The following is a 16,772-nucleotide window of genomic DNA, read 5'->3' as shown; positions in this document are numbered from 1 at the left end:
GAGTAAAAAGGAGTATTCCACCTTTTTAAGTGAAAGCTAGTAGATTTGGTGACTATTGAGGCATACTGACAACAGACAGAGGACAACAGACAGAGGACAACAGACAGAGGTTAACAGACAGAGGACAACAGAAGACAACAGGTTAACAGACAGAGGACAATAGACAGAGGTTAACAGACAGAGAACAACAGAGGATAACAGACAGAGGAGGGGGAAAACACATCAAAGGGTAACCAACCACAGGGGAAAAAAACCATTACTGGGGATCCATTCATCACAACATTGGAGAAATCATAGTAAAGTCTTCCTCTTGCCTTAATCACTGTTAAGGGCAAGATGGAAGGTGTAGTACATCTCCCTCAATCTGAGGAAGACTTCCAAAAGAGGTAGGTGGAAACCCAATTGCCGAGCCAGGACCATCTCACGCGTAGGAATAGTTCGTGCAAGTTGATTTGCCAAAGACAAAAAGACTCTCCAACAGATATCTGTGTTTTCTTCAGCAATGAGCAGGTGTTCTTTCTTCGGTGTCTGGTAGAGAGAAAAAAAGTAGAGGGGTGAGACAAATTAAAGATGGCAGCATTGGCTACCATTAACCTGCCAACCATGATGGCAGCTTCCAAGTTATCAGAGCTAAAGGACATTCACTATTGTGATGGTCTTTTCAAACTAGGGGGCTGGGGCAACTGGTTTTTTTTCCCCCTCAGGCCCTGCCTTCCTTCCTGCCTGCCTTTCTTTTTTCTTTGAAAAACTTTTACCTTCTGCCCTAGAATCAATATGCTGTGTTGGTTCCAAGGCAGAAGAGCTAGGCAAAGGGGGTTGTTAAGGGACTTGCCCAGGATTTACAAATCTAGGAAGTGTCTGAGGTCCGACATGAATCCAGGACTTCCTGTCTCTAGGCCTGGCACTCTATTCCACTGAGCCACCTAGCTGCCCCAGTAAAATATCTAAAAAAAAAAAGAAAAGAAAAGAAATTCAGTGATAGTAGCATCCTCCTCCTCACATAAGACACTCCATTATCTCCTAACTCTGGGAATTTTCACTATATGTCCCCATACCTAGAATTTTCTCCGTCCTCACCTTCTCCTAGTGTCCCCAGGGTTCCTTTGGGTCCTAGGTAAAATTCTTGCTTCAACAAGAAGTCTTTCCTGATCCTCCTTCATACCAATTCCCTCTCTAAGATTATCTCCTGTAAATTATCCTGTATATATCTCCTGTTTGCATAGAGTTATTTCATATCACCTCCACTATTATACTAGGGCAAAGACTATTTCTCCTCAGCATTTAGCACAGTTCCTGGCATGTGTTGTTATTGTCTGGTTGGCTTTTGGTTATATCTGACTCACTGTGACCCCAAATGGGGTCTTCTTCGCAAAGATACTAGACTGGTTTGACATTTTCCTTCTCTAGCTCACTTTTTCTAGATGAGCAAACTGAGGCAAACAGTTAAGTGACTTGCTCAGGGTCCCACAGCCACCAGGAAGTATCTGAGGCCAGATTTGAACTCAAGAAGATAAGTCTTCAGAATTCCAGACCCAGCAACTCTATTCTACAACACTAGCTCCTAGATGCCCTCTGGCACATAGTGGGTTGTTTAATAAATGCCTGTCCACTTGACTTGAAAAGAATGTCTTATTTTGCTTTTCCCTGGAAGACAGAAATAGAAGCAATGACTGTGGGGCCTCATTTTAACAATGAGAGCTATCCCAGAGTAGCTTGTCTAGGGAGATGGGGTTTTCCCTTCATTAGAAAACTAAGAAGGATCATTCACTGAATAATCTAACCTATAGGACCATTGAGGTTTCTTCCATGTCTGAAATTTTGGGATCCCCTCTTCCCTGCACTTCATTCAGAGTTTTGGAAGATGAGAACAAAGAAAGAATAATGTGGGCCAAAAAAAGAAGAGAAGCTTCTCTGCCCAATGCAGTGTTAAAACCCTCGAGAGGAGTATACTTCAGTGGAGTGACCCTGCGTCTGGAGATGACATGGGTAGCTAGGCTTGTCTTGAATAAGAATGAAGGGTCCCTGGGAACCCAGAAACTCACTCGGCAAGGGCTCGGGTGCAGCATCGTGACATGATGAGAAATGAGCTAGCACTGGCCCGAGTACACAGGGTTGTTTCAATTCCGCGGAGAAGGTCATTTGTCTTCAGAATGAGAAGTGTTTGGCGTGGTACTTTGTTAAGAAGTTGGCTTATCTGTGGGAGGTAGGTGGCAACATTTTTTTGAAGTTCTCGATTCTGAAGAAGGAAAAGAGAAAATCCAGAGTCAGAATAAATGGGTTCACATTTCATTTCTGCCACTTCTGGCTGATTGACTTGGAGTTCATCACTAATCTCTGTGTCTCAGTTTCCTCATCTGTATACAATGGGTAGGAAGACATTTATACACCTACTTCACAGGTAGTCTCTATGATAGAGCACTGAATCTGGAGACAGAAAGACCTAGTTCAAATCCAGTCTCAGACACTTACTAGCTGTGTTATCCTGGGTGGGAAATGGTGGGATTAACCACTTGTATGATGCCTGCTATGTTCTAGGCACTATGCTAAGCTCTTAAAAACAGCTCATTTAATATTCATAGCAATCCTGGGAGGTATATACTAGAATTATCTTCATTTTACAGGGGAGGAAACTGAGGCCAACAGAGGTTAAATGATTTGTTCAAAGTTAAACAGCAAGTTAATAAGTATCAGTGGCTGGATTTGAACTGAGGTCTCTGTGACGACTCCTGGCCCAACATTCTTTCCACTTCACCCCTAGCTTTTTAAACTGGGTAACAGTCATTTCCCCCCCCACCCCAAAACATATATTACACAATACATTATATATATTCTAGATTACATTTAGATACAATTTTAATCATTGTTTTCTGACATTTTGCAAGCCATGTTCTCTCCGTCCTTTCTTCTCTCTTCTCCCTTCCCTTAGATGGCAGGTAATATGATATATATTGTACAAGTGCTAGCATTCAATACATATTTCCATGTTGGCCCTTTAAGAAACATGTGTGTGCTGTTAATGCCTGAGCTGCTGCATGTTTTGGAATCTCCTCCAGGCAGCTGCTATCAGACTGGAACATCTCAGCATAAAGCTAGACACCCAAAAAGAGCACTTGTTTTCTCTTCTCTTCTCTTCTCTTCTCTTCTCTTCTCTTCTCTTCTCTTCTCTTCTCTTCTCTTCTCTTCTCTCTCTCTGCCTCCTCTCCTTTTCTCTCTCTTCCTTTTTCACTCTGTCTATATATCTGTCTCTGCCTCAGTCTCTCCCTTTCTCTCTCCCTGGGAGGTAGTTATTATTGCCTACCATTTGGCAGACAAGGAAACTGAGATAGACAAAGGTTAAGTGATTTGCCTGGGATCATACAGGCTAGTGCCTGAGGCAAAATCTGAACTCAGGTCTTCATGACTCTAGGTCCAGCACTCTCTCCACTTTTCCACCTACCTTCCTCACCACAACCTGGGAGAGAGATGATGCCATTGTTATTCCCAGTTTAGAGAGGAGGAAACTGAGATTGACACAGGGTAAGTGAATTGCCCAGTCACACAGCTAAGTGTCTGAAGCACGATTTAGTTATCTACTTAGCTTGGGTCATCCGTGCAGAAGTGATCATTGAACTGACGAGGTCATTAGGAGAGAGTTCAGAGATAGAAAAGAGTCCAGGACAGAGCTTTGGGGTATAGGTACAGCAAATGGCGAGGGCAGAGGAAAAGGTCCAGCATGATAAATCCAAGCTTAAAGCTTTCTCTTTCCCCTATTAGCCCTCAGCTTTCTGTAGGAACCAACTAAGGAATCACAGAATCCTCCCGCTGGCCCAGCTACCTGAAAATTTGGGGCCTTCCATCTATTCCACTGAGACCTGGCTAAAGGGACAACTGATTCTCCCCAGGGCAGGAGACAGGCAAGGACCTACCTCACTACTCGTGATTGGTGCCTGGCTAATGCCTTTGGTGACGGAGTTCCAGGTCCTGGCTGTCAGCATACAAGCAAACAGAGGGTAGAGATCCCCTGCTCCAAGCAGCTGGCTATATAGTTTCACATTTTCCATATCAACATTGATGAGGGCCTGCCAGAGGTGACAATAATTCAGGCGAAACTCCTCGGTCAAGACCTGTAGACAGGAATGGAAGCAACAGGAAAGTGAATCTCTCTGTCTCTCATGAACCCCAGAGGCTGAAGAGCACTAAATAACCCAACCCTGGAGCCATGTCTCTGAAGATGGGGTTGGGATGATAATATCTCTACATTCTACACTTGCTCTTAGCTAAAAGGCAGAGAAGTGATTATCTCTCCATTCTAGATACAACATCCAGCAATCACTCTTTGCCCAAAGTTTAGAAACTATCATGAGGCAATTAATGGCCCAAGTTTTTTCAAGGGACTACAAATTTTTTTTTTTAATTTTTTTTTTAAACCCTTGTACTTCGGTGTATTGTCTCATAGGTGGAAGATTGGTAAGGGTGGGCAATGGGGGTCAAGTGACTTGCCCAGGGTCACACAGCTGGGAAGTGGCTGAGGCCGGGTTTGAACCTAGGACCTCTTGTCTCTAGGCCTGACTCTCACTCCACTGAGCTACCCAGCTGCCCCCGGGACTACAAATTTTAGAGGCTTGGGAACCTGGAAGAAGTTCAGGGGACTTCTGGGTAAAGTCTTCCAGTATCATCCTAAAACCAATACAATTTTTGGGCCATTGGAAATTTATTTAAAGGTTTTTTTTGCAAAACGAAAAGCATGCTTCCCTCCCTACTGCTTCCCTTACACCTCTAGAATCATACATGGATGGTCACCTACCATATATAGGTGGAAGTGGAAGAGACCATGGGATTTCAAGCCAATGAAACCTTAGAAACAGATCATCTGGGGCAAACCTCCTTATTTTGTAGATAAGGATACACAGAAGCTCAGAGAGACAAGTGGCTTACTCGGGGGGTCAAGCATTTAGTAAGCAGCTGAACTTGAACATATGCTTTAAGACTCCAAATCCAGTGCTTTTCTCACTACCACCCTCAATTCACTCCCAAATGAATGGTAGATATTTTACATGATTGCACATGTAAAATTTATATGATTGCTTACTGTCTCAACAGGGGTGGAGTTGTGGAGGGAAAAGAGGGAGGAAGAGAATTCAAGACTCAACGGTCTTTGAAAAATGTTGGAAACTGTTTCTATTAGGAAAAACCAAAATAAAATTTAAAACCAAATGAGTGGTAGCCATTATTCAGGCTAGGTTGGACTCTTAGGAACTTCAATGTATTTCAGAATGGAGTTAGAAGTCTGGGGCAGGACCTGTTGACTAGGGTACTATTTGTCCTTATGGGATCTGGCACTTAAAGGAGACACCAGTTCTTACCACTGGCTCCTAAAAGTCTTATGCACTTTACACATCAGGATAGAACATACATCAACCTATGTCACTCCTCTGCTCAAAAACCTTTATGGGTTCCCAGTTGTCCACAGGATAAAGTAAAAATCCCGTATGCCTGGCATTTAAGACCCATCACAATCTTGCTGCAACCTACCTTTCAAGCATTTATTTTATACTATTCCTTTTCATGCACTCCTCATCCCAGTCAAGCCCAACTCTCATCATCCATTCTTGAAACTCACCCAAGTCCACACTTGCCTCCATGCACTCATGTAAGCCATAATTCTATGCTGGGAACATATGCTTTTCTCATCTCAACCTGTTGAAAACCCTTCAAGGCTCATCTCAGATGCTATCCTTTCCTTATTCCCCAGTTAAAAATCAGTCTCTAATAGGAAAGGTTCATAGAATTTAGAAGATAGCAAATTGGCTCTGAGTGTGGATAGGAATGTTCTCACTCACCTGGTACTGCCCGTGATCTAGTAAAATAATTTCCTCTCTACGGGTTGTGGCATTTTTCCTCACCAGCAAATTGCCGGGGTGAGGGTCACAATGTACAAATCCATGGACAAAGATCATTTCACTATACATTGTTCCCAATAGTTGAGAAACCTGAAAAACAAAAAATTTAGGAATAGAGCTTCCATTGAGCTAGGACTAGAAGACTTCCTAGCTAGATCTTCTATTTTGTTCCATCCAATCCAGTTGATTTTTGTTTTTGTCATTTTTTCTGTCATGTCAGACTCTTCCTAACTCCACTTGGTCTTTTCTTGGCAATGATACTGAAGTGGTTTGCTATTTCCTTCTCCAGTTCATTTTATAGATGAGGAAACTGAAGCCAAGAGGGCTAAGTGATTTTGCCCAAGGTCATACAGCCAGTAAAAGTGCCTGATTTCGGATCTAAACTCATGAGGATGAGTCTTCCTAATTCCAGATCCTATACTCTTATCTACTGAGCCACCTAGCTGCCCAAATCCAGGCAGTTAATAAACACTTATTAAATGCCTACAATGTATAAGGCACTGTAATTATAGGAAGAGGGGACTCAAAGAGACTAGAAAAGGTTGAAATAGGCCCCCATAGTGGAGCCATTAGCTAGTAAGCTTTCAGTCCTTGAGCTGAGGCTATGTAAAGAGGGAGAAGGAGGGAAGCAATATTCACATTCTTCTTTCATCTAACAAAAATTGCCCTCTAGAGTAAGTATCTTTCTTGGATTTCCTTCCTGATTATTACTTCTCTCTCCTTCCCCTTCTCTTCCTCCATTCTTCAAGGCTATTCTATCTTCAAGGCTACTCTATTCCTTCCCTCCTCCCACCTCCTAAGCAAGTCAAAAGGGTGAATGGGAAAATTGGGGTGGTGGTGGTGGAGAAATCATTACAGTTCTTTTTCTTTCTCATCTCAAGCTCTAAACTCCCACAGCCACCTCCTCTAAAATTGGTGAGATAAGAATTTAGCCCTAAATCTTTGTATAGAAAAGAAGCCTAGGATTGCAAAAACATATGAATGGTGTGTAAAGGTGAGGCTTAGGGCTCTCTGGGTCAAAGGAGTAGCAGGGAAAGGCTATTTTTCAAAGAGCTCAGCCTGGGGAATCAGAATTAGGAGGTGAGTGACAAATAGCACCTAGCCCTATTGGGCTACCTAGAAAGTAAAGCCCTAAGTCCTCAGGTCCACCAGGGGAATTCCTGTCTAGTTGTTCCCCAGGCCATGGCTTAATCCCCACACCAAGGGGTCCTAGAAGGTTCTATGGGATGAGTAAAGCCTAGTGCTTCTCTTTCCCTCCATGCACCTCTCTCCCATGCCCTCCCTTCCTGAGCCCAATGCTAATCTGATTTATGATGTCTGCACAGATGAAATGACACTGGAGAGGCCATTTAAATCATCCTGTCACTGTTGCCTTCCCCGCCCCCAGTGACAGCCTTCTTATCTCTGCTCCCTTTTTATTAAAGCTAAAAGCCTTTCTGGAGCAAAGAAACACTCCCCCAGAATAGAGCCAACTCTGAGCCCAGGGTAGGTCTGTCCATGTGTCTCCCCAGAACAAACAGATGCCTCTATAAAGCAGTCTTTATCTCCTTCTCTGGACTCAGGTGAATATATTAATGATATAAAAACGCAAACACATACATCCTAGGAAGATTAGAGAAGCCGGGGACCATTCAAAAGGAAGATCAAAACATATGAGAAAGTGATAGCCAAAACTAGAAGATCTCCTTGGGAAAAAGGAAATAGACAACATACCTCAAATCCTATAGAAAGGTCCTACAGGATTCAAATATCTGGCCACATCCTATTATATAATCACAGTAAAATGGAGAGGCCTGGCACTTAGGGGTTCTAGCTTCCATCAGGGCTTAGCTCACCTTCCAAGATAGTTCTGATTCTAATAAATCCTAATTCCCTGGTGGTAAGTATACTCTTCTTCCTCAATTTAATTTATATTTACTCAACCTTTTACCCACTTGTAGTCCTAGCTGGTTGGGGTATGCAGGTAGTTCAGGGAAGATTAGTAACACCTCTGGTGCGAGAGGCTGTCAAACCCTTCTCAGGGTTGCATTCCTCCTTTAGTGTCCACCTGCCACCCAGCTCTCCCCTATGGTGGCAGCCACACTATGGCAAAACTGTTGGTAAAACTGGCTGGGCAAATGGGTTAAACCATGTTGAGGGTAAACTGACAGACCTTAAACTCATCAGTGACTTGGGGAGATGTCTAACCCCCCCCAAGCATGTGAAGATTTCCCCTGAGTGGAATGAGAGGATGAGAACAATTTACTCCAATGGCCATGTGGAAGCCAGTGCGGTGGGGGCTTAGAGTTTGGTTAGACATCAAAGATGCTAAGGTGCACCCCGGGGCATCGACAGTCACTTTCTGTCTGGACATTAGGCTTCAATGACCCTTGGGAGAGAGCAAGGGTGAAGACTTTATGCAACTGTCTCACTTAAATCCAATTCCCTTGCAAGCTGAGTGAAGACACCAGTGATGGGTCCTCTTCTAAAACAGGGAACAACAACCCTAGCAGAAAGAAAGCTCCCTGAGGTCAGGGACTATCTTTTGTCTTTGGTGCCTGGTGCATAGTAAAAGTCTGATAAACGTTTGAGAAACTTAACTGATTTTGCTACTCTTGCCTGGGTTCTGATAGTGACTACAGTAACCAAACAGAGCTCAGGTAGAGATAGAGAAAAATACCTTCCACTATTGTAGTTACACCTATTTATTTTACTATCTCCCAACAGCTCTGGGCAATAGGGGAGGAGTTATCATTACTCTAATATTATAATTATTAACATCATCCATGGGGCAGTAGAGTACCAGGCCTGGAGTCAAGAAGATCTAAATCCATCCTCCAACATTTACTAGCTAAGTAGCCCAGGGAATGAAACTTAACCCCATTTGTCTCAGTTCTTCATCTGTAGAATAGGGATACACTTGAGAAGGAAATGGCAAAGCACTCCCATATCTTTGCCAAGAAAACCCAAGGGACAAAGTCAGACTAAACAACAAAAGTCATCTTACCAGTGTAAATCACAGCCCTAATTTTACCTCTCATCTTCTGTCTTTGTTTCATCATCTGTAAAATGGGGATGATAATAATAACACCGTCCCCCCCTCCCCCCAGGGTTGTTATGAGGATCAAGTGAGATTATAATTCATCCTAAGCACTTAGCACAGTGTCTGGGACATGGTAAGTGCTACATAAATGCTAGTTATTTTCATTATCATCTCATTTAGGCCTCTCATAACAAGCAGGAATTACCATAGCTACTTTTCAAATGAGGGGACCTGGAAAGGCTCAGGGAGAGTCATTAGAATTTCCCCAAAATCACAGAGTTAGAAAATAGTGGAAGGAGAAGGGCAGGAACTGAGGAAAAGAAGAGGCTATTTTTGACACAAACGAGGTGCTTTGCTGTGGCCGTCCAGGAAGGCTGCCTCTACCACCAGCAGAAAGGGTAAAGACTGGGAAAGCTTTTGAGTAGAATGGGCTGGAGAAGAATGTTGAGTTCCTTGGTTGGGAGGAGGGAAGGGTAATAACAATGATAATAGCAACAACAATAACAATTATAGCACTTACTTCTGTGACAGGCATTGAGCTAAGAAGTTTACAATTATTATATCCATTTGACCTTCACCACAATGGTGGGAGGTAAATGTTATTATCATTCCCATTTTATAGATGAGGAAACTGAGGATATATATGTGTGTGTATACATATAAAATATACACATACATTTGTATGTGATATATATGTATCCATAGCTACATATATATGTATCCACATATAGCCTCACTTTCATCTACATATATGTGTGTGCTTATTGATGTGTCCTTGTAATTTTGTTAAACAAGTGAATCTGAGATCACCATTGTAAAACATTGTTTCTTTCCCCAGGCCTATTCCCCCTAGGAAAATCTGTGTGAAGCCAAATATATCTCTTCTATTTTTCTCTCATGCACTTATTTTTGCTTATTAAGCTGATGCTAACTGTGTGGCCTGCTCTTTTTAACTCCGGCTTAATTGCAGCGTGTCAGAAAAGAAATAGCTAATTGAACTATATCTTTTATTTTATTTTATTTTATTTTATTTTATTTTATTTTATTTATTTTCAAAGGGCCTCCACTATATTACCTTGTTCACTCTTCACAACAATTTGCACAATAGGTATGGCTGCTGCTATTATGCCCTTCTGAAAAATAAGGAAACTGAGGCAATGGGAGATGAGTGACTCATTATAAATCGCCAAACTCCTATCCCTGTGCCACACTGCCCCCTGCTGCCATAGTGGTCCCAACAGACCTCTAGCTTGTAGTTAACTTCATTAGATGAAATACTGATCAAATATATTTTTCTTTGGAAGGTAGAGTGGAAACCCGATCCTTAATTAAGAGTATAGGAGAAGGGGCAGAGCTAGAATGCTCAGTGGATAGAGAGCCAGGCCTAGAGATGGGAGGTCCTGGGTTAAAATCTGGCCTCAGCCACTTCTAACCCCCCATATCCTGGACGTCTAGGCCTTGACTGTTCTTCTGCCTTAGAACGTACCACACAGTATTGATTCCAAGAGGGAAGGTAGGTAGTAAGGGTTGAGAGAGGGAGAGGGAGAGAAAGAGAGAGAGAGAGAGAGAGAGAGAGAGAGAGAGAGAGAGAGAGAGAGAGAGNGGGAGAGGGAGAGAGAGAGAGAGAGAGAGAGAGAGAGAGAGAGAGAGAGAGAGAGAACAGCCTCTGGCCCAACAATTCCATGTACATCCTTAGCTCTTTCCAGACTTCTGTTTACCAGACTTCTCCAAACTTTACCTGTTTTTCAGGCCTGCTCTCAAGATTGATGACTCCTATCCCTGGCGGCTTTCTGACAGCCCCTAGATGCACTCACCTTACTCCCAAACTCAACTGACTCTTTGGCCTTCTCTTCACTTATCATCTTGCTCTCTCCCCCTACTTGCCAGATCTTTATGTGTTTGCCCTCTCCCCCCATCAGGATATAAGCTCCTTGAGGCAAGAGACTGGAGATATGTGTGTATATACATTTATATGTATATATGTATCCATCTCTACATGTATTTATGTATATACACTTGTTATTTATATTCCCAGCTCTTAGCACAGTGGCTGGTGGGCAGTAAAGGCTCTAGCCACCTAACTATCTGGCTACTATTCTATTTAGCTATAAACAAAATTGGGATCATAATCTTTCTACCATCTATCTCACAGAGTTGCTGTGGGGGGAAAATGCATTTTAAAACTGAAAGCACTTAAAAGCATGAGTTATTGTTTAAATTTTTTAAAATTCAAATTAAATTTAAGAAATTTAAAGAATAAGGAATTATTTCTGAGTTCCACAGGTACCATATCTTGTTGATCTCTACCTGCTACTTTTCCATAGAAATGTAACCAAAAAGAGCCTATTTTGTGGTTTGGCAGAAAGGGATGATAGGGATGATTTGGAATCACTTCTTTTTGCCATCCTGGGCTCTGTACTTTGAGGGGATTTCTCAAGGTTGGTAGGACTTGCCTGAAATTGCACATGAAGAAGCAAGCCACAGAGAGTGGATGATTCCAACAACTACTGCTGAATGTACAGAATGAAATCTATGTACAAACAAGGTTAACAATAGGTTTGGTAGCCAGGTAAAAAGTCATATACCATAAACTCTCTCCATACCCCACCAAACTCTAACAGGCCTCTGACTCCCCCCCTTTCCTGATTTCTCTTTCCCTTCAAGGCTACTTTTGATAGAATCATTAGATCACAGATTTAGAACTGGAAGGGAGTGAAGAAGTCATTTGTAACCCAATACCCTTCATTTTATAGGTAGTGCTAAGCACTGGGAATACAAAAACAAGCAAAAAGAAAGACATCCCTCTGCCCTCGACAAACTTATATTCTGATGGAGGGGGAGAACAAGGGAGCTGAAAAATGATGGACAAGAACATAGTGAGGAGAAGGTAGAAAAGTACAGAGATCTAGTTGTGTGATCCTGGACAAGTCACTTAAACCCAATTGCCTCGACCCTTGCCACACTTCTGTCTTAGAACTGATTATGATGGAAGGTAAGGGTTTAAAAAAGAAAAGAAAAGAAAAGTCCAGAGGATCAGGACAAGAATCATAGAGAAGCAGGCATGGATGGCCTTGAAGACCCTCCTGACAGACAGATCAGCTTTTGGCATATGAAGGGTTCAAAATGTTGGGTATTTTGACTGGATACTTCTCTCCTGTTCCCAAATAGCCTCTATTCATGGTTCAGAATACATAAATAAAAAACATTAGCATGCTAAGATGCCTCTAGGAGTCATCCCAATAAATCTATCAGGAAAAGAAGGTGGTGTAGCTCTCTGAAGGCAAAGGAATGGAAGAGATGACATCTCAAGATCCTACAGCCTCATGATTTTACAGTGGAGTCCATAGGCCAAGGTAATAACCATTTAGAAAAAATGTTAAGAGTTCTATTGCGAGAATGATGATTTAGCTAACCAACAGTAGTTAGCTTAACACAGCTGTAGGGTTTCCATGGAGGTGACAATTCTCTTAATTTTTCTTAGTAAAATGAATGCGCCACTCATGTAGGTAATTTCTAAGTAATTACACAATAGTGTTATTCTGTAGCAGTAGGGGGAAAAACAGGAGTCTATAAAAAGGCTGAGTAAAGAATTAATTTGGTAAATAATATTTAAATCAAGGAGTTATTTTTAGATTTTTCTCAAAACTAGAATTGACTGAAAGTGTTTAATTATTCCATAACTGCTTGGATTAATTTATAACCACCCTCAAAGGATATTCTATTTTTGTTCTCTGGAGCATTTTAGAAGCAAGATCAAGACCACCAAGGGAAGCAGTGAGCTAGAAGACATAGAAGAGAAAGGAAAAGAGAACCAGGAGCAATCAATACTAGTCTCACATCTGGCACCAGACTGTCTCTGTCTCTGTCTCTGTCTCTTTAACCCTTACCTTTCATCTTAGCAGTGATACTATTATCAATTCCAAGGCATTTGGGCTTAAGTGACTTGCCCAGGATTACACAGGTAGGAAGTGTCAGAGATCAGATTTGAAGCCAGGACCTTCCATATCTCCAGGCCTGGCTTCTTTGTTCACTGAGCCACCTAGCTGTCCCTTTAGGTTAAGTTTCTTTAATCCTTTCTACTTCAGTTTTCCCAATCTATAAAATGGATTGCAAGAGCTCCTCCAGGATCTTCCTGTTAATCCACCCATATTTTTTCAGTAGATATTTTATTCACAAAATGAGGAGAAAGGCCAGGGGCTATAATTACATCAGTTGCTCTAAGCTGCTGCCACCAACAGGGAAAGTCCCTAGGAATCCATCTGCTATGCTATTTCCTATAAGAAACTTCTGAGCTTTTATAATGTGCAACTGCAAAAAGGTAACTAATATAATTTTTGCACCCTAAGTGGCCAGAAACTTTAGATCTTTTCAGCTGCTCTGACCCAACCTCCAAATCATCTCCCAATGCTAACAAGCACTGCAGCTCCTCCTAGAATAGAAAACATGTAGAGAAACCACTAACAATTTCCATAATTTCCCCCACATTGGAGGACAGGCATGGAAAAACAAGGGGAAAAAGGAAAAAGGTTGTTTGGGGGCTTTTGAAGGGGAAACTTTTCTCTGTCTTCTCCTTTGAGTACAAATCCTCAAACTCTACATTTTGGTGGCTTAATCAATCTCTGTAAAGAACCAAGAAAGTGCAGAATTTGAGATTCCTGTGCTCAAGGGAGAGAGGAATTGGGCTGTGAGAGATGGAGAAGGATACTCCAAGATTCCAAGGGAATAATAATAGTAGCTTATATTTATATAGTAGTTCACCCACATTACCTGCATTTCCAAGTAACCTTCCTTCTGTTCTCTCCTGTGCATTTAAAAAAATCCTTCCTTGACCTTTTCTTAATTTCCTTTTAATAAAAAATTTTGTAAGCCCTATTACTAACTCCTATTCTCTATCTTCCAGCTTAATATTCCAATTTCTTCCCCCCAAATTTTAAGAAAACAAAAATCCTTCTATCTAATAAGCATAAGTCAAGCAAAACAAATTTCCACATTGGCCATGTCCAAAAATATATGTGTGTAAGAGATAGAAGTGGCACATCTCTTTCTGCTTCAGGGTGGCTTTGCCTTGTGAGCAGGAATTATTATCCTTTTCCCAGTCTCCATCCCAGACTACCTTTTCCCAGAGGTATTCAGGGTTCCAACAGAATGGTCCCCTGGCCTGGCTTCCAGTCAGAACTCTCCTCCCCAACTCGCCATCCCCAACTTTCTCCCTTTCCTCTTTGCTAATTTCACACAAATTAAATTGGTCCCCAGTACCAGCAGGATCCTAAACACACTCACTGAAATCCAATTAACCTTCGATAAAGGTCTGCCAATCAATAGTAGTTCTTTGGCTCAAGGAAGCAATATCGAGCCTAGAGAAACAAGCTGCAAAGCGACCTTTACTCTTAACAAGATCAATGAGAGTCACTGTCACGGGCTCTTAAAGTAATTGGCAAATATGATCCCTGGATTAGGCCCTGAAGCGATCCCTGCTCCTGATCCAAAAAGACAAAAACAGATGGGGCCTAGAAGGGGCAGCCAGCTTCCTCAATGGTCTATGACAGACAGACAGACAATCTAGGATGTGACTTCTGGATGAGTCTGCCATGACCCATATTCTAGTATTCAGGGGGGAGGTTCTGGCACTTTAAAAGTCAGACATGAAGGAGAGACAGAGTAGGGCAACACTTTTACTCAGTCTTCTCTTATGATGATGGTGGTAAATAAAAATAGGATATAGATCTTAGACTTAAAATTTTTATTGATATAGGGGACCTCTAGGCAAGCAAATTCCTTATAACAAGGCATCTTCTTGGCAAGGAATATTTATGCAGAGTTGCCTCGAGCAGAGGTATCAAGCATATTGGCTGAATGCTGCCCTAAACACTCCCTAATGGGGCCTGAGCCAGATTAAAGTGTAATTGGAAAATATTTAACAAAATAAAAAAATACTATAAAACATAGATGATAAACATTACATTTTAAAACTGAGTCAATATGAAGCCCACAAGGATCTTTTTATAGAGATTAGTAGCCTATTTCCATTTGAGTTTGACCCCACTAAGAAATTAAGTAAAATTATTAATAGCTACCATTTATATGGTGCTTTTCTATGTGCCAGACTCTGTGCTAAGCACTTTACAATGATTATTTCATTTGATCCTCACAACAACCCTGCCTGACACTTATACTTGGGAGGTAGGCATTATTCTCATTTTATAGAGGAGGAAATTGAGGCAAACAGAAATTAGGTGCCTTGCCCAGGGTCACACAGCCCCAGTATAAACCAGAAGTAGGACTTAAATAAAGGTTTTCCAGAATCTGAGGGCAGATCTCTTATCCACTACCATGTGGGCCTCTCTGACAATAAGAAATAGCTCACATTTATATAGTGCTTTAAGCCCTGGATTTAGAATCAGAGGATGTAGGCTCAAATTACAACTCTGCACTTAACTAACTCCTGTGTGACTCTGGGCAAATCATCTCACTCCTTTGGGGTTCAGATGTAGATCTGGAAGGAACCTCAGAAATCACCACTCCCTCTGTTTAAAGATGAGGGACTGGAGCTCAAAGAGGTGAGAGGAAATATGATTTGCCATACAATTTGTCATATAAGTTTTATCAGTGGTAGGGCTGGGATTTGAATTCATCTTTTGAGTAATATCATGCTAGATGGGTAATGAGCAAATCCTGGTTTTTATACCATCCCTATATGTCCCAGTATCCTTTTTATATCTGGCAGCAAATACTCTTGGTCATGAACAAGCAACAGTACCACTAACAGATCATCTTGTGTTTGCATTTGTCTTTAAAAATCAAAGTCTCCTCCGATTAAATGCCATTACCGCCCTGTGCTAGCAAGAATCCAGAGAGATTAATGTGCTTTGGGAGCAGCTTTAACGATAATCCTGCCAGAGTAGGCATTAAGTAAATGTCACCAACCTGTTTGGAAAAGGAGGAAGGGCCTGGAGATGCTTCCCATTTCCGAAAGAGTCTCAGCTCATCTTTAATATCACTTGAGAAAAGCCTTTCCTTTCTTCCTACCAACACTGGGGACTACTTATACAAGGGGACAAGGGAGTGAGTGAATGTGCCTAAGTTTAACTGTTTCTGAGAATGTATGGATGTGATTGTGCTCAGCCTACCTGGGACCTCCTAGTGGGCCAAGGAACTGGGGCAGATAGCTAGTCTGCACATGCCCTGGTAGGGCAAACGCTCCCTGTTTCCACTGGGCTAGTCCTAGTTAAGTGTCTGAAATCAGGAGGATTTGGGAACCTGGACCCTAATTCATTTAATTTTTTTAAATTTATTTTTAAAAAACCCTTAAATTCTGTCTTAGAATTGGCACCAAATATTGGTTCAAAGACAGAAGAGCACTAATGGCTAAGCAATGGGGTCATAACTGGAAAGTGTCTGAAGACAGATTTGAACCCAGGACCCTCCTGTCTCCTCTCTATCCACTGAGCCACCTAGCTGTCCCCCCCTTAAGACACTGGAATAGCTTGCCATTTTCTTTTCCAGTTCATTTGACAGATGAAGAAAACTGAGGCCAACAGGGTTAAGTGACTTGTCCAGGGTCACAGAGCTAGTAAGTCTGAGGTCAGTTTTAAGATGAGATTTCCTGAGTCCAGGCCCAGCACTTGATCCACTGAGCCATCTAGCCACCTACTCTGATTCATTTTAGTAAGTTTTCCCCTACTGTCATAGAAGGGATTCCTTCTCTGAGCATGTTTGGATTATATTAACTTTGAGGGTCTTTCCTACTCTCCAAGATACCATGATTCTGTGATCCTGGGCCTAGGACTTCTTCCTTGAGCATGTCCCCTCACTCTTAATTCTCCCACTGAAGACAAAGGTCCAAGGGGAAGGCACAGTACATGAGAGTTCAT

General features: G+C 41.9%; 1 protein-coding gene across 2 annotated transcripts in view; it reads right to left on the bottom strand.

Moving 5' to 3' along the window:
• Positions 1–359: 359 nt before the first annotated feature.
• ADCK1 (aarF domain containing kinase 1) overlaps positions 360–16,772 on the bottom strand; it is a 101,845-nt gene continuing 85,432 nt past the window's right edge. For both annotated transcript variants that reach the window (XM_044662115.1, XM_044662116.1), the window contains 4 exons: positions 5,820–5,969; positions 3,906–4,103; positions 2,043–2,236; positions 360–528 (listed from right to left, as the gene is read on the bottom strand). In XM_044662115.1, coding sequence (XP_044518050.1) covers positions 360–528; positions 2,043–2,236; positions 3,906–4,103; positions 5,820–5,969 — 711 coding nt within the window. The remainder of the gene's footprint in view (positions 529–2,042; positions 2,237–3,905; positions 4,104–5,819; positions 5,970–16,772) is intronic.

Source organism: Gracilinanus agilis, chromosome 2, assembly GCF_016433145.1.
Source record: "Gracilinanus agilis isolate LMUSP501 chromosome 2, AgileGrace, whole genome shotgun sequence".
Lineage (NCBI taxonomy): Eukaryota > Metazoa > Chordata > Mammalia > Didelphimorphia > Didelphidae > Gracilinanus > Gracilinanus agilis.
The sequence above is the reverse complement of the archived record's forward strand: the minus strand, read 5'-3'. Positions and strand labels throughout refer to the sequence as shown.